The 24,533-nt window shown below is 39.5% G+C and overlaps 1 protein-coding gene across 1 annotated transcript in view; it reads left to right on the forward strand.

The window, feature by feature from the left end:
- LOC108795792 (T-kininogen 2-like) overlaps nt 1-24,533 on the forward strand; it is a 32,369-nt gene that overhangs the window by 5,566 nt on the left and 2,270 nt on the right. The window contains exons 2-9 of the mRNA XM_018567099.1: nt 3,701-3,853; nt 5,535-5,644; nt 8,670-8,760; nt 9,405-9,580; nt 11,374-11,484; nt 13,157-13,241; nt 17,528-17,673; nt 19,451-19,558. Of these exons, the coding sequence (XP_018422601.1) occupies nt 3,701-3,853; nt 5,535-5,644; nt 8,670-8,760; nt 9,405-9,580; nt 11,374-11,484; nt 13,157-13,241; nt 17,528-17,673; nt 19,451-19,558 (980 nt within the window). The remainder of the gene's footprint in view (nt 1-3,700; nt 3,854-5,534; nt 5,645-8,669; nt 8,761-9,404; nt 9,581-11,373; nt 11,485-13,156; nt 13,242-17,527; nt 17,674-19,450; nt 19,559-24,533) is intronic.

The following is a 24,533-nucleotide window of genomic DNA, read 5'->3' on the forward strand; positions in this document are numbered from 1 at the left end:
CGGGTCTCCGTAAGCTGTCTCCTGCAAAGCCCCCCCACAGATCCTGCAGAGACCCCCACAGGCCCTGCACACCGCCCGCCCCCCAGGTTGTTACGCCACTGGCCAGAACATACAGCTGTCCCTCCTCCGTGGCACAGGCTTTACCGCAGTTCACAATGAACCGCAGTAAAGTCTGTGACACGGAGCTGGGCAGAGCAGAGTCGGGAGCGCTGCTTCGCCTGCGGCCCGGTAACATTTGATCCACGGACCGGTAGCGGGGCGCGGGCCGGGGGAATGTAGATCACTCCCATTCATTCATAATTGAGGATATAGTTAACATACCATATCCTCAACTATGTACACACACTCAGCGATCACTGATCGCTGAGTGTGTGTACCTTGCTTTTCTCTCTGACACGCTGTCACAGGAGGCTGAGCGAGCGGTGTAGAGAGGAAAGCCCAGCCTCCTGTGACAGCGCTGTCTCCCCACACCGCTCTGCCGGACTGTGATAGGCGGCTGAGCGGTGTGGGAGGAGAGACGCCGGCCGCTCACAGCGCTCTCGTCCTGCAGCGCTCGGCCGGCAGTCACTTTCTCAGCAGGGAGAAAAGAAACCAGGGATGCGTCGATGTATCGGCCGAAACATGGCTCTTTCGGCATTATGCCAAAAGTGCCATTTTCGGCTGATATGTTTTCGGCGCCGATATATCGGTGCATCCCTAATATCATAAAAAAATTTAGAGAATGTGGAGAAATCTCTGTGCGCAAAGGACAAGGCCAAAATGCATTATTGGATGCCCGGGCACTCAGATGGCACCGCATTAAAAACAGGTATGATTCTGTGATGGACATCACTGCATGGGCTTAAAAAATACTTTAAAAAATCACTGTCTGTGAACACAGCTCACTGTGCCATTCAAAAATGCAAGTTAAAGCTCTATCATGCAAAGAAGAAGCCTTATCTGAACATGATCCAGAAACACCACCGCCTCCCCTGGGCCAAAGCTCATGTAAAATGGTCTGTCGCAAAGTAGAAAACTGTTCTGTGGTCAGACTAATCGAAATTTGATATTCTTTTTGCCAACCATGGGCGCCACGTCCTCCGGACTAAACCTTCTGGCTTGTTGTCAGCGCACAGTTCAAAAGCCTGCATCTCTAATGGTATGGGGGTGCATTAGTGTGTATGGAATGAGCAGCTTGCAGATCTGGAAAGGCACCAGCAATGCCGAAAGATATATGCAGGTTTTACAGCAGCATATGCTCCCATACAGACTACGTCTTTTTCAGGGAAGGCCTTGTATATTTCAGCAGCAGGACAATGCTAAACCACATATTGCATCTATGACAACAGCATGGCTTCATAGTAGAAGGTGTTTAACTGGCCTGCCTGCTGTCCAGACCATTCACCAAATTGAAAATATTTGATGCATCTTGAAATGAAAAATAGGGCAAAGGAGACCAAGGACTGTTGAGCAGCTAGAATCCTATATCAGGCAAGAATGGGGCAACATTCCCAAAACTCCAGCAACTGGTCTCCTCAGCTCCCAGAGTGTTGTTAAAAGAAGAGGGGATGCTACATCGTGGTAAACATGGGCCTGTCCCAACTTTTTTGAGATGTGTTGCTGTCATCGATTTCAAAGTTAGTTTTTTTTTTCTTAAAATTGTAATTTTTTACAGTTTAAACATTGCATATATTTTCTATTCTTTATTGTGAATAAAATATGGATTTATGAGATCTGCAAATCATTGCATTCTGTTTTTAGGTAGATTTTACACAAACCCCAACGTTTTTGGAATTTGGGTTGTATTTACTTAAAGGAGAACTATGGGGTCAGGGCTTTTCCCCATAGTTCTCCTTAGGGTAACGGGAGGACACAAACTAGCGTCCTCCCATTACACTAAGCTCAGTATACCGCGAGCTACAGCTCGTGGTATACTGAGACACCGCACCCGGAGCGGATCCCAACATCGATGTCGGGATCCGCCCAGCTGAGTGAGTGACAGCTGGCTCTGCCTATCTAGAGGCAGAGCCAGCTGTACCCACCCCCTCCCAGTCCGTTCCGCCAGTCAGCGCTGGCGGATCGGAGCGGGGTGGGGGGAATCCAGCCCCTCCCCTGTCACGGCAGAGAGCCGTGACAGGATCGAGAGGTGAGCGAACGTCGGTATATGTTCGCTCACCTCCTGATCTAATGAGCCGACATGTGACAGTCTCATTGTCACAGGTCGGCTAGAACTATGAGGTGAGTGAAAAGCACTCACCTCATAGTTCTCCTTTAATTTAAACTGAAAATGTAGTTGTTAGTGTACTGACAGAAGCATGCCCATTCCAGAATGCTAATTTTTTCTCTGTTAAATATACAAGTAAAAGCGTTTATATATGTTTATGTGATAGCAATAAAGTTCAGTGAAGAAAAAAAAAGATTTTAAGTTACACAAAAAAATAAAAAATCACATATCAAAGCAATAAATAAATAAAAAATTAAAGTCCCCCGCCCCACATGCACAAGCAAACATGCGTCAAGCCCGCCTACTTGCGAAAACGGCAATTACATCCGTTGAGCCGCACATGTTATATATCGCCGTGAACGTCCGAGTGCGAACAATAATTCTAGGGTCATCAATCACTGATAACACTAAACTGATGAGCGGTAAAAGCTTTTAAATCATCGGCTATGGTCAATTTTGAGTATGGTAGTTTTTAGCGATTTAACGGGTGCGCGCAATTGTAAAGCTTGACATGTTTGGTGTCTATTTACCCAACGTGACCCCGTCTTTTATATTTTAGCAAAAACTTGGGTAATAATAAATGCTTTAAAACATAACGTAGGGAAAACAGTATTTTAAAAAAAATTTTAGGTACTTTTTTCATTATGTAGTAAAAAAAAACAACCCATAGTGGTGATTAAATACCACCAAAAGAAAGCTCTATCTGTCCCCAAAAAATGGTATAAAATGTATTTCAGTACAGCGTTGCATGACGGAATAAATGTCAGTCAAAGTACCGCAGCGCTGAATACTGAAAAATGGCCTGGACATGAAGGGGGTATAAACACCCCGGTCAGCAAGTGGTTAATAGATGCAAAAAAAAAAAAGAAAACTGTTGACCACATCAGAAATTCAGAGCTGCCCTGTGTCTTGTTCACATTTCCAGTGTTATTTTAGGGAGCCTAATCAACCCTCCCCAGTTCTTATCTTGGACTACTATTGAATATTGGAGTATTCAGTAGTTTAGAAAAACATAACTGAGCAGGGCTGACACAATTTATTGTTATCCGAGACCACAAAACTCTGTGTGTTGTCAGTCCACAACAGGAAATTAGGTGCCGAGTGCATTTTGGCAGATCAACAGGAATTTTTCTGTACTTGTAGGGACTTTAAATGGATAAAAAATGGGCAAATATGCGTGTATTACAGAGATTTACTGGATGTTTTTGTTTCAGTAGAAGTCATGAAATTCTGTTAATACTAGTAAAGGTGGACAACCTTTATGACGTGCACTGGCCACACACACAACTATTGACAATTTAATCCTATACTGGAGTTTGTATTGTGGGATTGGGTAAGACATGTCAGAGTTTACTGACCGTTCTCTGTTCAAGCATTGTTCTGTTTGCTTTTGCCTGGGGTTCATATGCTCACATTTTCCTGAGCAGTCTTTCACAAATTCTCTGTCAGCAATGGGGCTCCTACCCATTCTGCTCCTTTTCTCTTATTGCTCCTTAGGTTCTGCTGTTCCAGTTTCAGTTACTGACGTGGACTGTGATAACGAGAGTATTTTTGAAGCGGTAGATGAAGCACTCAAATCATACAATGGAGAAAAAGTTGATGGAAACAAGTTTATTTTGTACAGAATCACAGAGGCCAAGATAAGGGTAGGTACATTTTCTATTTATTAGTTCTATGTGTAGCATATAGATTTTTTAAGAGCCCCTGTAAACAAAAAAAGTGAACCTTGAAATCACAGCACACAAAAACGTGCACAAGGGTGCTTGGTCCTTCAAGGCTCCTGACAGGGGTTGAGACGAAGGCCAGTGGACCTCGATCCTTCGGGACCTGCCGAATCAGGTCCCACAAGTACTAGGTTGGAGAATCTCCCAAAGAGAAACCCCCAGAGGCGGGAGGAGACAGAGAACCCTATATGAGGGCACAGAATCTCCTCCCCAACGTCGGGAAAAGGCCCCGAAGGAGCCTGCACCCTCAGTCAATCTGTGGGTCAAAATTTTCAATCAAAAAGTGCCAATTCGTACATAAGGTGCAATAAATAAATAAAAAGTGCCAGTGCACCACGCTGACAGGCCCTAGGGGCCTGAGTGCAAAAATAAAATATTGCTCCAGACTAGCCATAAGGCCTATCCAAGAGGCGTTGTGCAGCATATGCAATATGGTGCCGTGTCCATGTGCACAATGAGTCAAAGTGGGGTCCCACACCCAAGTGACTTTCTGAGCACCCCTGGGACGCCACCCCCAGGGGGCACAGCACCACGGGCTCTGACGCCTCCCAACCCTCCAGCCAGACCAAGTGATTCTCCGCCCACATAAGAAGGTAGCAGCATCGTAGGTTCTCCCACTGTCTGGGGTCTACCCCTCAGGGCCTGACGCTACCAACAGTAGACAGAACTTTCCTCTGGCACCCACCTTTACGTCAGAGGGTACTAGAATGCTCTCCCATCGGATGGCAGCATCCTTTCCCCTCCAACAACTGATAAGAACAGATACTACACTTGATCTTAGCCAAAAGGCCGAGAAGGGTGGGATGAGTAATGATTAATGGGGATAGATAACCCTAAGAATAAGCTTTAAAGTGTATTTCCACTTTTGCAGTCATATTTGAAAAAGCCTCCACTATATGTTCCCATTCACACAGCATACCGACATAATTTATTTAAAAATATTTCTTACTTTTCTAGTTGTTTCTTCAGGGCAGGCCTTTGAGGAGCAGACTGAAATCTATTCTGAACAATTTTAAAGTTAAAGTAGATGGGGAACAAGTGGGGACAGACAAAGATAAAGTGCATTAACATACAATGCAGAACCTAAGCTTTGTGATATTAACCCTTTGTTAGGACAGACCGTGTTTCAATCTGATTTACAACAGAAAATATTTGCCAGCACAGTTAGGGTTATTAATGGTACACCTTAACTTTCCAGCCCCTTCCTTCACAATACATTAAATGGGAAAACTTCAGATTTGGAGTATTGAGAAAAGAGAATGTAAAAGCATCAATTTTTAAGTTATGCTATGTGAATGGGAACATACACCAAATCTAAAGTAGTTATACCAATTTGGCTACAAAAGTGGAAATACACTTTAACATGACTACCTTAATAAAAAGAACAGTTGGCACTAAGAAGGTGTGTTGAGAGTTGTCCATTTGTGTTACTATATTTATTATGTTTAAAAAATTGTAAAATCATAAAATGTTTTACAAAGAGTGATGTAAAAAAAAGTGATAATCATGTGATTGTGAGTGAATAATAATATCATGCGTGTCTAAATTCAAAAATATCAAAGATACCGCATTTTCATGTTTTCCGTTTTTTTTTAACTATCAGCAAGAAAATGACAACCTAACAGATCAGTTTGTGAATTTTGAAATACGAGAAAGTGTGTGCCCATTGAAAGCTTATACATCTTGGAAACAATGTGACTTCAAATCAGAAGATGCTGTAAGTCAATATGGCTATAATAGCTTGTGTGTCCATTTAACCCTTTTGCTGCCAGAACCATGTTTGCATTCTTGTGCGCACTATAAGGCGCATTTTTTACAAGACCATGCACTTAATTCCACAAAACATTATATATTTTCTGAAAGTACAGACTCTGTAGAATAAAATGGTGGTCATTGTTTTTTTATGTTACATGATATTTGCACTACTGTTTATCAAATTTTAGCCCTGATTGGCACTTGAGGGTTTTGTCACTTGAAGCTTCAAAAGAAGGGTCTGAAAAACACCTGAAAATGTGTGTTTTTGAAAGCTAAACAACCCTCTCCTTCTCCTAATACCTAGCTTTTCATTGGGTAAAACAAAGACACTCAAGCTTGACTATGTCTGAACAAATACACAAGGACGCACAAATAAAAAACGCTGCAAAATTGCCTGTAAATGCTCACACTAGTGTGAATTGAGCCTTAGTGCATGCAAGCGCAATATAATACCATTTTTGGGGGGGTTGGTTACAATATAAACTATGAGATTGTGTGTGCATACCCGATATGTGCATTTGGGTTTGTATGTACTTGTACATAGTGGGCTTTAAAACATTTTTTTAAGGTTTTTTTAACATTATTGCTATCGTCAGTGGACTGACAGGCTCCTTATGTGGTAGCATAGTCCAGTTGACAAGTTCTTCAGTCCCCCAGGGGGGCGGTTGAGCCTGGGACACGTGGCAGAGGGGACTCCATTACAAGTGTATATAAATGATCTAGCAGCTTTAGAGCCACTTAAATCACTTCTACGTGAAAGCCAGCAGTCGGGAGTCAGTCGGCTGCCATAATAGTCATGGAGCAGCAAAAGGGTTAAAGGAAAGCTATAATGTTTTGGTATCCATTTTTTTTCTTTTTCTAGTTTATGTTTATGTTTGAAACTGATATTTTATATTTGTTTTAACATACAGTATGTGTGACCCTCTTTTGGAAGTTTCCATTCAGTTTCTCTATAGCACCTGTGTAAACCAGGAGATCTGAGCTTCCGCATGGTGGGAGATTGATATCATTCTCTATTAACATACTTCCTGCCTAGGGTGTCAACCTGGTCACTCCATGCACTGCATCTGTGCAGAAATCTGAATCTGTCAATGTCTCCTAGGCTGGAAGAGATCAGAGTCAGGATGCAGAATCACAAGTAACAGAAGAGTGACAGCAGAGCCTAAGTTTAAAAAAAAACAGTTGGTCACCACTGCAGGCAATGAGCGTGCATGCACAACCGTGCACACACCAAGAGACACTTGCATGGACATGCATACGCACCATGTAGGTGCATGGCCATGCACATTATGTGCAGAACTGTGCACAAGCACACATGTGCAGGTGCTAGAGTTCAACTCTGGCTGGAACAAAGTTCCTGACAAGGTGCTTCTACTAGTTGCCCCTAAAGTCTAGTGCAGCACTGCAAGAGGCAGCTGGTGGAGTTGTAAATGATGGTTTGCAAGACTCACCAGTGTGTCAAGTGACAAAGCAATGCCAGACAATTTTGCTATCTTTGCCTCCACCCACTGTGAAGGGGGATCAATAGGCAGCCTGACAATTGAAAAAAAGTACAGAATGGTGTGGAGACATCTCTTCTCTTGTGAGGTCCAACATCCTGTAGTGGAGACTGTGTGCTTAGCTTAGCTTAGCTTACAAGCTTTTGGAGTAGCATGTGTAGGATGGTGTAACACTCAGCAGGGATATCTGGATTTTTAGGATCTCAGCTATGGATATAATCAAGGGTTAATTCCTCCCCAAAGGGTTGCATGAAAACAGCTTCGCCAGTTAATAGTAGTTCAGAGGATTATCTACAGAACTCTTTAGAGAATAGTTACTTCACTTCCTCAGATAACTTTAGGTAAACTTAAATAGTCAATAAAGTAGGAATTAAAATATATACTTGCAGTTCAGAGATACAACAAAGGAAGTCCTTAAAGTAAGGGTGCAATCTTGTATGGTTGATAGAAGGGAGGATCTGTAATAGGTTTCCAGTTTTGCATGGTTGCTGCTGAAGGGTTAACAACCAGGAACAAGGCAACTTCAGGCTCCAGTGAATTTCATCTGAAGGAAGCGTAACAGATACAATTTCTCCCAGATCATTAGGGGTAACTTGTGGTGTGGAATAGATGCTTGCTGTGAAGGAATCAGCAGTGGAAGTGGTTAGAAGATCTACTGCCAGAGGGGGATGGAAAGGATATCTCGGCAGTGATAACTAGACATGTGCGATTCGTTTCGTTCCGAATCGAAATTCGGACGAATTTTCGTAAATTCGGACATTCGGATGTATCCGAATTCCGAATTACAGACATAACGAATGCAAACGAATCCGAATTTCCATTTCCGAAATTCGGTAGCGTTCGCACGAACGTTCGTTTTCTGTTCTTATTCGTTTCGTTCGTTGGAGCAAAGTGACATTAGAGGAGAAAAATATTTTTTCCCCCTCAAATGTCACTTTTGCTGCAAACGAACGAAACGAATAAGAAACGAATAAGAAACAGAAAACGAAACGAACGTTCGTACTAACGCTACCGAATTTCGTCCGAATCCGAATTCCGAATCCGAATTGACTTTCACACCCGAATCCTGAAAAACGAAATAACACAAATCCGAATTTAAAACGAAACGAAACTAATTTTTTGGCAGTGCACATGTCTAGTGATAACTGCTGTGTCAGGTAAGATCTGCAGCCAGCAGAAGATGGAAGGGGAATGTTCTGTTGTACAGTAGTGACAACTGCTGTCTTAGGAGCTGGTCAATGGAGAGGTTCAATTGCCAGTGTCCAGCTTAATTGCACGAACACTGTGCAACTGAATTTTCATGGCTTTAAGCCGACTAGGAGGGAGGAGACGTATGACTTCACCGGCGGGGAGGCGGAGCTCCACGCCCAGTCCGTGACACCTGAGAGGTAAGTTCATTACAGATGGCCAATAGGGCTAAACAGTTCCATTTTGTTTTAGGAGTACTTTCTAGTATCCTTCCTTAATCTGCTTATTCTGTCCATTCAGGAAAGAGGGGAATGCTCAGCACACATTCTGGTCGACACAGCTCAAAACACAAAGAAGGTTTTATCCAAAAACTGTTCTATTATTCCTAAAGGTATGTCAGCATACTGTTAAAGCTATATTTTTTGAATGAGTAACATTATGCTATGCATGGCTATAAAAAAAGGATCTTTTTTTAGGCAGAAAATAATCTTTGTTGATACATTTAGTGGTATTCAAGGTAGTGCAAAGTACTATGTTGATGTAAAGTGAAATATCAAAACCAACAAGATTTTGGTTCCCCTTTCTTAAACCTGAGGCAATCGATTGCCGATTCACTACTAAGCGTTCTGCATTTAATAATTAAACCTACATGGAATTAGTTTTTGGCAGAATATAAAGAATACTGAAGCAAACATAAGACATAAGAATTTTGGAAGTTGGAAATATTGATCAATTGTTCTCATATTGAATGAGCATGCAAGTGTACAAGTAAATTGACTGCACATGAATGTGACAGTGGCAACATAAATAAGGCAAGTAAGTTACAACAAAGTCTTCATTAAATATGTACTTGATGCGTAATTCTAGCTTTTTGGTATACATCATGTAGTCTTAAACCTGCACAGACAAAACCTTGACTGTATGGACATGAACATTTTCTGTCACATTCTTTTTAAAGATGTATTTCAATGACTTCAATCGTACAACATGTTGCTTTTATGTAAAGTAAATTTCTGTTTTATACTTTATTGCTAGTTGTAGAACCTACTGTGAGTGTTGTCGTTGTTCCTTGCCTGGGGTGTTATGTACCTATAGACCCAAACAATGAGGAGCTGTCAACAATCATACAATCTGCAATTGAAAACGTGAACAAAGTTGCAAACCACCCATTCTACTTTGAGCTGCAAAGTGTTACAAACGCTGAGCGCAAGGTAAGTATATGTGCCACCCACCACACAGAGTTCTCTACCAGCTATGAGATGAACTTTCTATACACAGCTGGGATAGCCTGAATCATTTAGAGGAAAACAGAACACAAGATCACTGAGCTGCAACACATAGAAAAAGTAAAGGTGAAATAGCAAATAAATATGGAAAAGAGGCTAAGAATGTGTGACCACATATAACAGTTAAAGTGTATGGAAACCTCAACAATTAACTTCTCTTATTTGCTCCCTTTTGGTCTGTTAAGTATACCATTCAAAGCATTTATGCTATATCTGCTTAATAAGTGCAAAAAATACATAAGAGAAATTCAGAACTGTCCAGTGTCTTGTGCACACGTCCTGTGCTATTTCAAGAAGCCTAATTCGCCCTCCCAGTTCTTACCTTGGTATGGCCAAACAATTAGTCCCTATATGTTGTGAAGAGTAGGATGCGGGGGTTTGAGTGGTTTTGCAAAGGACATGTGGGCAGGGCTGATACTATTCCGTCTGCAAGTATTTGCTGCTGGATGCATAACACAAACGTTCAGCTTGGATGTCTGCATTTGTGCTATATTGCTAAGAGAAACTAATCACAGGGAAGAACAAACGAGGCAGGATATGATTTTTGAACCAGCCCTATTAATTCTGACGAGCAGTCATGCACATCATCTGATATGGCCATAATCCAGCTATAAAATCAGTGAAAAATAATGTTACTCCAGCGGGTTTAACACAGGTCCATCATTTGCAAAGATTTTGACTGGTGTCTTCTATGTGCCAGGGCCGCTTATTAATCCAAGGGCATTTTTGGACATCCCTTCAGTAAAATTAATGCAAATTGTTACGGTTTTGTATTTCTTAGCTATGTATTTCTGTAAATGGAGTTAATACTGGGGACCTCTACATGGGAACAACATTTATCGTGAGGGCTGACCTACTGCCCCCTTTGAAATATCACACACACAGACCTGTTGACAGACCATTTCTTTCAACAAAAATCGTCCTATAATAATTTGTGCTCATATGTGCCTTTAACACATTCTCTGCATGTCGCTTACTTATAAAAACATCTCCTATGTAGAAATCTAAAAGCTCTGAGATTGTTGCTGGGCACTGTCATCTTGGATGTGATGTCAACAGTACCAGCAGACTCAGAGCTGTCACTCAAAGAGCACTGTATAGTATTCCCCACTCTTTCCTACCCATTGGCTACATAAAAGGCTATGTAAAAAGAAGAAAGGAGGGGTAGAGAAGCTGAGCCAGGAGAGAGCAATTAGATGCTCCCAGGGGAGGAGAGGGCTATGACATGGCAGGAAAGGGGGCTTTGTTAGTGAATTGATTCTCCTAGAGAGGTAAAAAAAATTAAAGCAAATCAAAGGCATTTGCAAATTAATACAAAAATAACAATAGTTTATGGGCAGAGAAAATACTGTAGGTAAGCTTTTAAAAGCTTTTTTTCTGTGCTTTTAACTGCATTTTTTAAGCTGGTGGCAGGCTCTCTTTAAATTGTATTTACGTTACTTATTAGGAGCAATGTAAATCAAGCTATAATAAACTAAGCTTACATTTCTGCTTTTGCCCCCATGACCTTCTGTGAGCTATTATTCCCTTTGTAGTGACATACAGTAAGAGGAAGCTATATAAATATTTGTTAGTGTCTTTATCTGCATTTTAGAAATTAGCAGATAGTCAGGAAGTGATAGTGGTATATGTGAATTACCTAAGCTCTGAAAGGATTTCAGTCTCTCCTGTTCAAATGAACAAGACATGTTTGCTTACCCATGTTTAATCTGTTTCAGGTTGTCAGTGGATGGATCTATAAACTGGAATTTAATATCACACAGACAAATTGTTCTAAGAGTGTATATGCTAATGTGAATACAGAAGTATGCACAACTGATATAAATGGGGTGAGTGCTTTGACCTGTTAAGTGGATATTGTCAAGTCCACGTCCTTGCAAAAGTATTCAGACTATTGACCAAGTCTCTCTTTTTGTTTATAACATTTTACTGAAATTTAGTTCTTAGTGATATTTTAATTTCAAAATCATGAAATTAAAAATTAGCAACAATAACTGCACCTTTGAATTGTTTGTGCCATATTTGCACACTGTAAGAAATGGTTTAAAGCAGAATGTGCAAACCAATACTTAAAGTGATATTAAAGTCAAAAGGATTTTAAACTATTTCAAATGCTGATGAAATCACTTACAATGGATGGTGCTTCTTGATGTTTAAAAGTTTTAGTTTCCTTGTAGAATCATCTGGTCCCCTGAGCGCTGGCCCTGACATACTGTTTTAGTGACTCCTTTCTCAAGCAGAGTTCTATGCAGTCACCCTTGTGCGCGTTAGTAAACTCTGTCTCCACAAACACAGCAAATCAAGCTACTACCCTCCCCCTGGCCCCCTCTCCTCCCTTCTCCAAGCTAGTAGATGAACAGTTGTTGGAGTCTTCTCTGTCCCTTGTGATCTAGTATTGGACAGGAAGTTTAGGGAAGTTGAGCTGAAAGACTTGGAAGCAGCTGTTCATAAACATGATGATTGTGTTTGGGCAAAAATGTAAAGCAATGCTTTGCTGGGCAATGTCCTGTATATTTATTTGATCTGGATTCATTACTGAAAAAAAGTGTGAGGGTTTAATACTACTTTAATGCAAAGGAATTAGAGGCTAATGTACATTAAATGTACAGATAGGAAGCTATCTACAGCAATTGTCTATAGTAATCAATCAGAATCCATGTTTCAATTTCAGACATGCACACAGACAGGAAAAAAGGGTTAAAAGCTTATTGGTTGCTATGGGCAAAGAAGTTTAGAAAAGGATTAATTTTACTGCAGTTTTTAACATTGTTGTTGTCTGTTCCCCCCAAAATGTGTAAATATGAGAAACTGAAATAGTGTGAAAAAAGATCAAGGGAGCCATGATTTATAAAATCTGTCAAAAAAATGTATTTCACACACTTACAGTTTTCTTGGCATGTCCTTTAATGACATGCTTTTCCATAGCTGTTCTTATAGCCAGTGAATTTCACTAGTTCATAGTAAAACTAGTAACATTTTCTCCAGAAAATAAGTCTTCATTTCCATAACGGTAAGAAGAATCTGAAACAAATACACAGAAATAAGGGAATTGTGAAAGCTTTAAAATTAGGGTAAAATTGGGTAGAAATAATGCCTAAAAGTCTTTATTAACAGCCCCAAATCAAACTTGTAAAATCCGACTTAAAAAAGCAACAACATTCAAATTTGGCTGCTTTACTAATAGGTCCCAAAGTTTTATTAGTGCAAAAGCAAACTCTAATAATAATATTAAATGAGAGCTTAATATTAGCTGTATTCCTTTTACTTCGATCTCTTTCTAGCATACGTTAATCAGTGTCTCATTAAAAAAAGATCAATTTTGAGTTTCAGTTCTTAGAAACAAAATGTAACATAGAACAAAACATCAGTGTAAGAATTGTTATTCAGTACACTTGTACAAAACACTCTATATAAAGGCTAAATATGTTATGAGAAGTAGCAGAAACAAAATATACTGATAAATATTGATACTAAACATTGTAAATAAATTTGTTTCCATAGGAAAGAGGACACTGTTTGACGATGGTGTTTTTGCCTCCTAATGGAGAAGTCAGGGACATAAATTCACAATGTTACTTGAGCACAGGTAAAAATTTGATGTACAATACCATATGCATAAAAACACCAATCACCTGCAATACATTTTGTTTGACATACAGTTCTGGGTTTTGCAAGGTCATTTTCACTTTGCTTAGTGAATTAGGTGAAGCTTAGTTGACTTCCATCATCCAAACATGGGCAAGCAAAAATATATTTGCCTTTAGTAAATCAGCCCCATTGTATCTTATATGTAGTAATCAGTGTAAAACAGGATTACACATTATTTATAAAAAGTAATAACATTACAAATTTAGAAAATGAAAAAAAACTTCCAATTGGTTACTTCTGGCAACACATTTACGAGCCATTTATACATAATTTACAGCCCCCCGCTTTTTTCAATATGTAATAAAGGATTGTGTATCATAGTAGAGGTAGAATTGGATGAAACAGTACTAAATGCTTTTTAAAGTAGTATTTTTACTTCCTTTAAATATAACTGCACAAAGTTTTAACTGTGCTTCTTTTCTTTATCTTTCCATTATGTATTGTTTCCACTTGTGCATTATCATGGTTTTATGTACAGTGTTCACTCTCCTTGGTGGGCCTAAAGGTAAAATGGAGCCACTTACAAAAGGAAAAGGGGGAGATTTGAAGATGGTTAGTGGTGACACTATATATTCTTCACACCTCACTGTAAGATGATATGCCAGGGTCGGGATCAGGAGCAGTTTTCACTGTTGCTGGTGTTCACAAGTGACATCAGTGAGTTTGTAGATGGCATAGCTCTAGTGATTAGGTAATTTTAAGAGTAAAACAGCAACAGTCTGTGAGTAGATCCAAATCAGATAAAAGGTTTATTTGACACACGTGTATGGGGAAAGGCCATAGTTTGTCAGGCCAATTCCAACCCCTCTCTAGTTCATACAGCTTTTATAGGTCTATACATCAAGATAAAGATTAGGTTACATCATTGTTCAGTTTCACAAAATACATCCTAAATCAGCATTATTTGTTCCACACGTTACGTATACATATCAAGTGTCTTAGTTTAGATAAACTAAAAATTCCTCTTATGCAAATTTCTCCAAACACTTTAAGATAACAGCTAACACCCTACAGATAACAGCTAACACCCAACCATAGGAAAAATGCCTTACAATATTACTTGTTAAAACATGTTTTGTATGTAAGATGTTTTGAAGTCTATAGCTGTCTTTAGTATATGTGTTTAACATATATGTATAGAACGTCTATAACTGTATTTAATAGTATATATGTTTTTCTTTAATATAATATACATATAAAATATGATCGTATAGTGGAATATCTTCAACCTGTCATTTTAGATGTCATTTACTTCTGGTAGTGTACCTAATCTTTTAACATATTTACTTAGAAGATACATTTCATAATATGTTTCATTATGCATAATATTACATAGACAAAATGGAGTCTAGAAATGTAATTCAGCAAAGATCATAATTTATCCCTACACACTAGGCGTGTAGTAATGAAAGATGTAATGAAGTTCCTTCACTGTGTTGGTGGCCACTTTCTAGATGTGAGGTCCAATCAGTCGGACCTAATCGGATGGCCAAAGTAAGTCTATGGGCAAACAGACCTAAACAGATGGATGTTTGTTTTCATTTGGTTGCCCCCGGCTCTGGCCAGGTCCAGAAAAACAAACAGAACAGTGTTCTGTTTCGCTGGACCTGATTGTGCAGGATTGGGGGTAATTTGATGTAAATGCCGATTTACATCCGATTCCCCATAGTCCCATATGGGGTCCGGTCATTGGTCCAGTCACTGGACGGACACAGATGTCACAGAGGTGACATCCGATCCGTACTGCTCCGATCAGGAGGGGATCCATGCACGGATCCCCTACTGATTGGATAGTGTGAAAAGGGGCATAATACTGATTTGGTGACTACAGGTCATGTAATGGCCATTCCACTGATGCTGTACACTTCTGAAGGGCCAAACTCTATTGAACAGGAAAGATAGTCTTATGTTTGAAAAGAATAATCATTAAGTTTTTACTTGCGTTCAATCTAATAATACATTGTATAAAATCTGGATAAAAACAGGATATTTCTCAATGCAGCAGTACTCAATATCCTTTTATATAAGCAGTTAAGAAGCAAATATTATGGCACTATACAATATTGTAGTCAATACCTTTAGCAATTTTTTTTGCCTTCAAGTGATTTTCTTTAACTGACACGATGGGGCTGATTTACTAAAGGACTAGAGCATGTTTACTTTACTGAATTTTAGCTTGAATGAGGCGTAGCTGTGCTGCCTTCAACCATTCAATCATGTGTGGGTAAAAAAAATCTGGATTTTTAAAAACATTTTTCCCTAGCATATGATGGGTATTCTTGGCAAAGTGAGATTTCACTTAGCTTCACCTCACTTCTAATCTAAGTGAAAATTTAGTTTGCAAAGTGAACATGGCCCACTACTTTAGTAAATCAACCACAATGTGTTAAATGTAAATGCAATCTCACCTTTATACTACAATTTATAGAGAGGCCCATTTTAACATAGTTTTTTTTACCTTCAATTAAAAGGGGACACTCTTTTGCCCTCTGATTTAGCCCATCTGTGATCGTTTTCCTTCTCAGATTGCCTATAGCCTTGCTAACTGACTGCTGCTCTTGTGTTTCACAATATTTGTAAGCGAGATGATGAAAGTCAATAGAAGGCTTGTAATCCAAAGGGACTGCATGTTATTTTTAGTTTAGGTTTTAGTTTTAAGTTTGTCAGTTTTCTGCTGAAGAAAGTTGATATACATTGAAGAACACTTAGGGGGGAATTTATCAAAACTGGAGCAGACAGAATGTAGAGCAGTTGCCCAGTTGGCAACCAATCAGCATCTCTCTTCAATTTGCTCAGGCAAGATTTGAAAATGAGACAGAGAAGCTGATTGGTTGCAGTGCAAATGTGCTCCAGAATTTGTCTGCTCCAGTTTTGATAAATTCCCCCCTTACTGTTAGGATGACACAAAGTTAAACACCATGGGTCTGAAACAGAAGAGCCCTCCAAACACACTAGGGATGCACTGATATATCTACCGCCGAAACATATCGGCCGAAAATTGCACTTTTGGCTAAATGCCGAAAGCGACACTTTTGTGCCGATACAGCGGCGCATCCCTGCTTTCTTTCCTCCCCGCTGGGCGCTGCTCTGTGTCCCAGTGGGGAGGAGAGAATGTGAAAGCCGGCCGAGTGCAACGGGAGGAGAGAGCTGTGAGCGGCCAGCGTCTCTCCTCCCACACCGCTCAGCCTCTTGTCACAGTCCAGCAGAGCGGTGTGGGAGGAGACAGCCAGCGCCGTCGCAGGCGGCTGAGCCCTCTTCCCGCACTGCTCGCTCAGCCTCCTGTGACAGCTGTCAGGAAGGAGAGCGGTACAAACACTCAGCGATTAGTGATTGCTGAGTGTTTGTAGATAATTGAGGACATAGCATGTTGACTATATCATCAATTATGAATTAATTTGAAGTGATCTACATCACCTCTTGTTCATTCATGATTGTGGTTATAGTAAACACACAATGTCCTCATGTTATCAATGAACAGGAACACTCAGTATAGAGGATTCCTGTTCATTCATAACTGGGGATGCAGAAAAAGAGATAGAGGACTTTGTGTCCTCAATCTCTTTTTCCATTTTAAAAGGGAAATATCAGGGGTCTGTTAAGACCCCTAATATTTACCCGAAGCCCATAAAAGTAAAGTAAAAAATAAAAATATTTAATAAAAAATGAATAAAAATAAATATTAAAAATTAAAAAGTTTAAAAAATAAATAATACAATATTTGAAAAAATTAAAATAAAAAACATTTTTGGTTTCAGTTTCGGTTTTGCCCTGACATTTTTTTATTTCGGTTTTGAAATTTTCATTTCAGTGCACCTCTAAAACACACTGCTAAGGGTAAAAGGGATGCCTACTTTTTCATTAAAATTGAAAAGGTTTGAGATGCTTGTATGTTACACAATGTATACAATGCCTACACATAGAACATGAGTATTTAAAAAAAATGCAAAAAAAAAATATTTTGAAAAAAATGTGAAGATTTGCCAGTGCTGTTTTCAATACTGCACTACTCTGATGATCATAAGTATTCAATGAAAGTGAAGCTGTGATGATTTCAATGTCAGAGGTTAGTTTTTAGCTCCAACATTTCAATCTTCACAGTTTCCTTTTAACTAGAAGGAAAGCTATAAAACCTAATAGTCTATGGTATGCACATATATCACGCAGTGATAATGGATTATTGTAGTAAAACACTTACCAAAATAAATCTTTACTTTGCTTCTTTAGGGTTTTGCCTTCATTGTCCTGTTGTGGTGGACAACGGTGATCCAGAGATACAGACATTGATTAGGAAATTTATTGAAGAATATAATTTAAAGAACCACACAAAACTTTATAATGTTGTCAATGTTACAGAAGCTACTAGAACAATGGTATGTACACTAATGGCAAAATGCCCAGAACTGTTGAAACTGAAGGTCAACCTTGTGATGCATTCTCAGAGTAGGGCCTACATGCTGAGTAGTTCAGTTTTCAGATAGATATTTCAGTTCTTCAGTAATCCACCCCACTCCCTGCAATGCACCTCCTGGGGATGCTGGAACACCCATCCAAGGCACTTTACTGCCTCTTACATTTAAAAAGCCGGAATTCCTGAGAATGTACACTCCTTCTGGCCCTGTAGAAGTGTTTGTTCTTATTTTGCAGGGGTTTACACAAAACTCATATTAAGTACATTTTCAGATTTCAGCACCATCGCTGAATACTTTTATTCTATTTATTTAGAATATTTTATTCTATTGTTGACTGAAATAGGAGCTCTGGCTGCAATGCTTACCCTTCAATCTGGCGCTATCCCCTGCTGCGATTCTATTTTACCACAAGATGTCACTCGTTTTCCAGATTGAATGATGCCCAGCACCCACTTCCCGTGTGTGTAGGGCATCAATGGCCTGTCCCTATGTGCCCTGCAGTATAATGATGCAGAGGGCCACCTTTTGCCAGGGAAGAGGCAAGAACGAGCAAGAGGAAAAGTGGGTTTAGAAGAAAAAGAGAAGATCTGTTACAAAAAGCCCTGCTATCACACACTTTTAAGTGTGTTCCCTGCTGGGTCCTGTGCTTCCTCCCACAATTCACTACTGTGCATTTTGGTGCGCTGTGTTGCTAAAAATGGTGCAAGCCCCCTTTTGCTGTGTGTTCTGGTGTGTTAGGCAGATGGAAAATTAATTATTTTATATTGTATTGTATATAATAAATATTGTATTTCCATAACATAATACAAAATATTATTTTTTTACTTTAAGCATAGTTTTACATAAATATTAATGTATATACTGTATAACTGTCATAGTTCCAGAGACAAATTCCTACTGTTAATCAAAAGCTGTTGTCTTACAATGGACCTATACTGGAGTACACGATTCACACACACCCCTCCTTGCATATCAAATATTTAGTTCATGTTATATCTAATGTATAATTTCCCAATATAAACCATGTGGTATTAGCAGAGAGAAATACAGTAAATTACAATATCATAAACTCTTTTTAGCATTTTTGAATATTCTCTAAAAAAAAAACACTTGAAATCTGGTACCTATCCTATATAGCTTCACTTTAAACTAATAATGATATACATAAAGTTTGTACTTTTGTCAGAACTGTGATCAAATCTTACTGGTTATAAAAAATTAAGTTCAGGAGGTCTGAAGATAAATCGTAGACATGTGCCCTGCCAAAAAATTCACTTCACTTTGTTTAGTTTCATTTCAGATTTTTCGTTATTTAATTGTTCAGGATTCGGGTCTAGAAGTGAGTTTGTTTCAGGATTCGGATTCAGACAAATCCAAATTTTCCATTATGTCGGATAAGTTAGATGATATTTACGAACAAATTTTCGTTACAGCAAAGTGGCATTAGAAACTAATATTTTTCTTTGTACTTTTTATAGTCCACAGAAACAATACAAAAAACAGTGTGCAGCTTTCCATCCCCCCCAACTCATACCAAAATCTTTCAGGGGTGGTAGGAATTTTAGGGAGGATCCCAATTCCCGTAAAATATTCGAATTTCCGAAAATTTGTCCGAATTTTTGAATTCAGAACTAAAGGAATGATGCATGACTAATAAATAGGATGATTTGCAGGTTTACAATTTGATTCAGCTGTTCCATGGAATTTGGTGTAATTTGTCTGATTTTTAAAACTCTAGGAAGCAGAGAAGAAAAAGTTTAAATTAAAGTTCACAATTCAAGCCACCAACTGTTCAAAGTCCGGCCATGCTATTCCGGGAGATGAATGTGCCATTGAACAACAAAGTGTAAGTTTAACAAAGAAAATTTAAATTATGACCTCTCTCTCTCTCTCTATCTATTGTGATGTTTGGGGAATTTAGCACAAATGGCGAGCGCTCAAAGACCAGTCTCAAAGCCACGTTAGCATAAAACAAAAGAGTCTTTTATTGCTTCCGGAACAGAAAGTAGCTTTTCGTCAGCAAAACAGCATGCAGTCAATAACTGTATAACCATGTCTCACCAACTCAGCATGGTCACATATACTGCATGTGACTCTTCCACACATCCCTTGTGTGTCCCAGGCTCACTAATCCTCGTTGGCTGATTCCCAGGCACCTCCAACACATACACAGCCTCCTGGGTTCACTCTGGCTTCTGGGTGGAGTCCGCCTGACTCCTAGACAGAAACTGTCCCTCTTCCCAGCAGGAGCCCAGAGCATTAGCCAGCACCCTTTCCATAAGGGCTATGCACAGGTGTGCAATCATTAGGTGCTGGCCCCTACTAAACCATGAACCCAGGAATGGAGATTTCATCCCTCCTCATCCCTCCTCTTTGAAATCTCCCAGTTCCAGGATCCCATACCAAATCCAGGTTTTCTGGAGAGAACTGCAAAGCCAGTTCTTTCCCAGCAAAATAATTTGTTTCCTGGAACTGCTCAGTCCCTCCGGCTGAGAGTCCTGGGTTACTACAGCCCCCAGTTCCACTGTTGGATTGCCACACAATACCACACTATATACGGGTATATATAGAGATATAGATATAGATATATCTATATATAGATATATCTATATCTCTATATATATATATACCCGTATATAGTGTGGTATTGTGTGGCAATCCAACAGTGGAACTGGGGGCTGTAGTAACCCAGGACTCTCAGCCGGAGGGACTGAGCAGTTCCAGGAAACAAATTATTTTGCTGGGAAAGAACTGGCTTTGCAGTTCTCTCCAGAAAACCTGGATTTGGTATGGGATCCTGGAACTGGGAGATTTCAAAGAGGAGGGATGAGGAGGGATGAAATCTCCATTCCTGGGTTCATGGTTTAGTAGGGGCCAGCACCTAATGATTGCACACCTGTGCATAGCCCTTATGGAAAGGGTGCTGGCTAATGCTCTGGGCTCCTGCTGGGAAGAGGGACAGTTTCTGTCTAGGAGTCAGGCGGACTCCACCCAGAAGCCAGAGTGAACCCAGGAGGCTGTGTATGTGTTGGAGGTGCCTGGGAATCAGCCAACGAGGATTAGTGAGCCTGGGACACACAAGGGATGTGTGGAAGAGTCACATGCAGTATATGTGACCATGCTGAGTTGGTGAGACATGGTTATACAGTTATTGACTGCATGCTGTTTTGCTGACGAAAAGCTACTTTCTGTTCCGGAAGCAATAAAAGACTCTTTTGTTTTATGCTAACGTGGCTTTGAGACTGGTCTTTGAGCGCTCGCCATTTGTGCTAAATTCCCCAAACATCACAATAGATAGAGAGAGAGAGAGAGGTCATAATTTAAATTTTCTTTGTTAAACTTACACTTTGTTGTTCAATGGCACATTCATCTCCCGGAATAGCATGGCCGGACTTTGAACAGTTGGTGGCTTGAATTGTGAACTTTAATTTAAACTTTTTCTTCTCTGCTTCCTAGAGTTTTAAAAATCAGACAAATTACACCAAATTCCATGGAACAGCTGAATCAAATTGTAAACCTGCAAATCATCCTATTTATTAGTCATGCATCATTCCTTTAGTTCTGAATTCAAAAATTCGGACAAATTTTCGGAAATTCGAATATTTTACGGGAATTGGGATCCTCCCTAAAATTCCTACCACCCCTGAAAGATTTTGGTATGAGTTGGGGGGGATGGAAAGCTGCACACTGTTTTTTGTATTGTTTCTGTGGACTATAAAAAGTACAAAGAAAAATATTAGTTTCTAATGCCACTTTGCTGTAACGAAAATTTGTTCGTAAATATCATCTAACTTATCCGACATAATGGAAAATTTGGATTTGTCTGAATCCGAATCCTGAAACAAACTCACTTCTAGACCCGAATCCTGAACAATTAAATAACGAAAAATCTGAAATGAAACTAAACAAAGTGAAGTGAATTTTTTGGCAGGGCACATGTCTACGATTTATCTTCAGACCTCCTGAACTTAATTTTTTATAACCAGTAAGATTTGATCACAGTTCTGACAAAAGTACAAACTTTATGTATATCATTATTAGTTTAAAGTGAAGCTATATAGGATAGGTACCAGATTTCAAGTGTTTTTTTTTTAGAGAATATTCAAAAATGCTAAAAAGAGTTTATGATATTGTAATTTACTGTATTTCTCTCTGCTAATACCACATGGTTTATATTGGGAAATTATACATTAGATATAACATGAACTAAATATTTGATATGCAAGGAGGGGTGTGTGTGAATCGTGTACTCCAGTATAGGTCCATTGTAAGACAACAGCTTTTGATTAACAGTAGGAATTTGTCTCTGGAACTATGACAGTTATACAGTATATACATTAATATTTATGTAAAACTATGCTTAAAGTAAAAAAATAATATTTTGTATTATGTTATGGAAATACAATATTTATTATATACAATACAATATAAAATAATTAATTTTCCATCTGCCTAACACACCAGAACACACAGCAAAAGGGGGCTTGCACCATTTTTAGCAACACAGCGCACCAAAATGCACAGTAGTGAATTGTGGGAGGAAGCACAGGACCCAGCAGGGAACACACTTAAAAGTGTGTGATAGCAGGGCTTTTTGTAACAGATCTTCTCTTTTTCTTCTAAACCCACTTTTCCTCTTGCTCGTTCTTGCCTCTTCCCTGGCAAAAGGTGGCCCTCTGCATCATTATACTGCAGGGCACATAGGGACAGGCCATTGATGCCCTACACACACGGGAAGTGGGTGCTGGGCATCATTCAATCTGGAAAACGAGTGACATCTTGTGGTAAAATAGAATCGCAGCAGGGGATAGCGCCAGATTGAAGGGTAAGCATTGCAGCCAGAGCTCCTATTTCAGTCAACAATAGAATAAAATATTCTAAATAAATAGAATAAAAGTATTCAGCGATGGTGCTGAAATCTGAAAATGTACTTAATATGAGTTTTGTGTAAACCCCTGCAAAATAAGAACAAACACTTCTACAGGGCCAGAAGGAGTGTACATTCTCAGGAATTCCGGCTTTTTAAATGTAAGAGGCAGTAAAGTGCCTTGGATGGGTGTTCCAGCATCCCCAGGAGGTGCATTGCAGGGAGTGGGGTGGATTACTGAAGAACTGAAATATCTATCTGAAAACTGAACTACTCAGCATGTAGGCCCTACTCTGAGAATGCATCACAAGGTTGACCTTCAGTTTCAACAGTTCTGGGCATTTTGCCATTAGTGTACATACCATTGTTCTAGTAGCTTCTGTAACATTGACAACATTATAAAGTTTTGTGTGGTTCTTTAAATTATATTCTTCAATAAATTTCCTAATCAATGTCTGTATCTCTGGATCACCGTTGTCCACCACAACAGGACAATGAAGGCAAAACCCTAAAGAAGCAAAGTAAAGATTTATTTTGGTAAGTGTTTTACTACAATAATCCATTATCACTGCGTGATATATGTGCATACCATAGACTATTAGGTTTTATAGCTTTCCTTCTAGTTAAAAGGAAACTGTGAAGATTGAAATGTTGGAGCTAAAAACTAACCTCTGACATTGAAATCATCACAGCTTCACTTTCATTGAATACTTATGATCATCAGAGTAGTGCAGTATTGAAAACAGCACTGGCAAATCTTCACATTTTTTTCAAAATATTTTTTTTTTGCATTTTTTTTAAAGACTCTTCCACACATCCCTTGTGTGTCCCAGGCTCACTAATCCTCGTTGGCTGATTCCCAGGCACCTCCAACACATACACAGCCTCCTGGGTTCACTCTGGCTTCTGGGTGGAGTCCGCCTGACTCCTAGACAGAAACTGTCCCTCTTCCCACCAGGAGCCCAGAGCATTAGCCAGCACCCGTTCCATAAGGGCTATGCACAGGTGTGCAATCATTAGGTGCTGGCCCCTACTAAACCATGAACCCAGGAATGGAGATTTCATCCCTCCTCATCCCTCCTCTTTGAAATCTCCCAGTTCCAGGATCCCATACCAAATCCAGGTTTTCTGGAGAGAACTGCAAAGCCAGTTCTTTCCCAGCAAAATAATTTGTTTCCTGGAACTGCTCAGTCCCTCCGGCTGAGAGTCCTGGGTTACTACAGCCCCCAGTTCCACTGTTGGATTGCCACACAATACCACACTATATACGTGTATATATAGAGATATAGATATAGATATATCTATATATAGATATATCTATATCTCTATATATATATATACCCGTATATAGTGTGGTATTGTGTGGCAATCCAACAGTGGAACTGGGGGCTGTAGTAACCCAGGACTCTCAGCCGGAGGGACTAACAATCAGCTGCTATATATGGGTCTGGAGTCTGTTTATGCTGCTGAAAAAAGAATTATAAATGGTGAACAAGGGTTAAACTACACTACTGCTTTTTATTATAAGTATTATATTTTTTGTATGCAGCACTTTACAATATAAAGGGAGACAGCACAGTTACAAAACAATTCAGGACAAGATAGTTAGGAGGGTTAGGGGTGATCCAAAAGGTGGTAGCTGTGCAGGGATGAGTTTTAGGAGAAAGTAGAAGTTCAGTCTACTTCACCTAAATGCAGACAGAGTAAGAGAACGCGACAGAGGGAAGGAGTTCCATTGGATGGGGGGGCTGTGCTACGGAAATGACACTCTCTGGAGTACGCATTGTAAGTCATTAAAAAAATCTATGAAATGTATTTTATTTCTAGTTTTGGATACAATGGGGAAGGATTAGAACTATTATAACTCCTGTCTGTTTTTTTTACTGATATTTGGGGCTCCCCAGTGTTTCCCTGTTCCCTCTACCCAGTTTTAAATATACTGGTAGATGCATCA

The sequence above is a fragment of the Nanorana parkeri genome, unplaced genomic scaffold (assembly GCF_000935625.1).
Source record: "Nanorana parkeri isolate BGI_ZX_2015 unplaced genomic scaffold, ASM93562v1 scaffold29, whole genome shotgun sequence".
Classification (NCBI taxonomy): Eukaryota; Metazoa; Chordata; class Amphibia; order Anura; family Dicroglossidae; genus Nanorana; species Nanorana parkeri.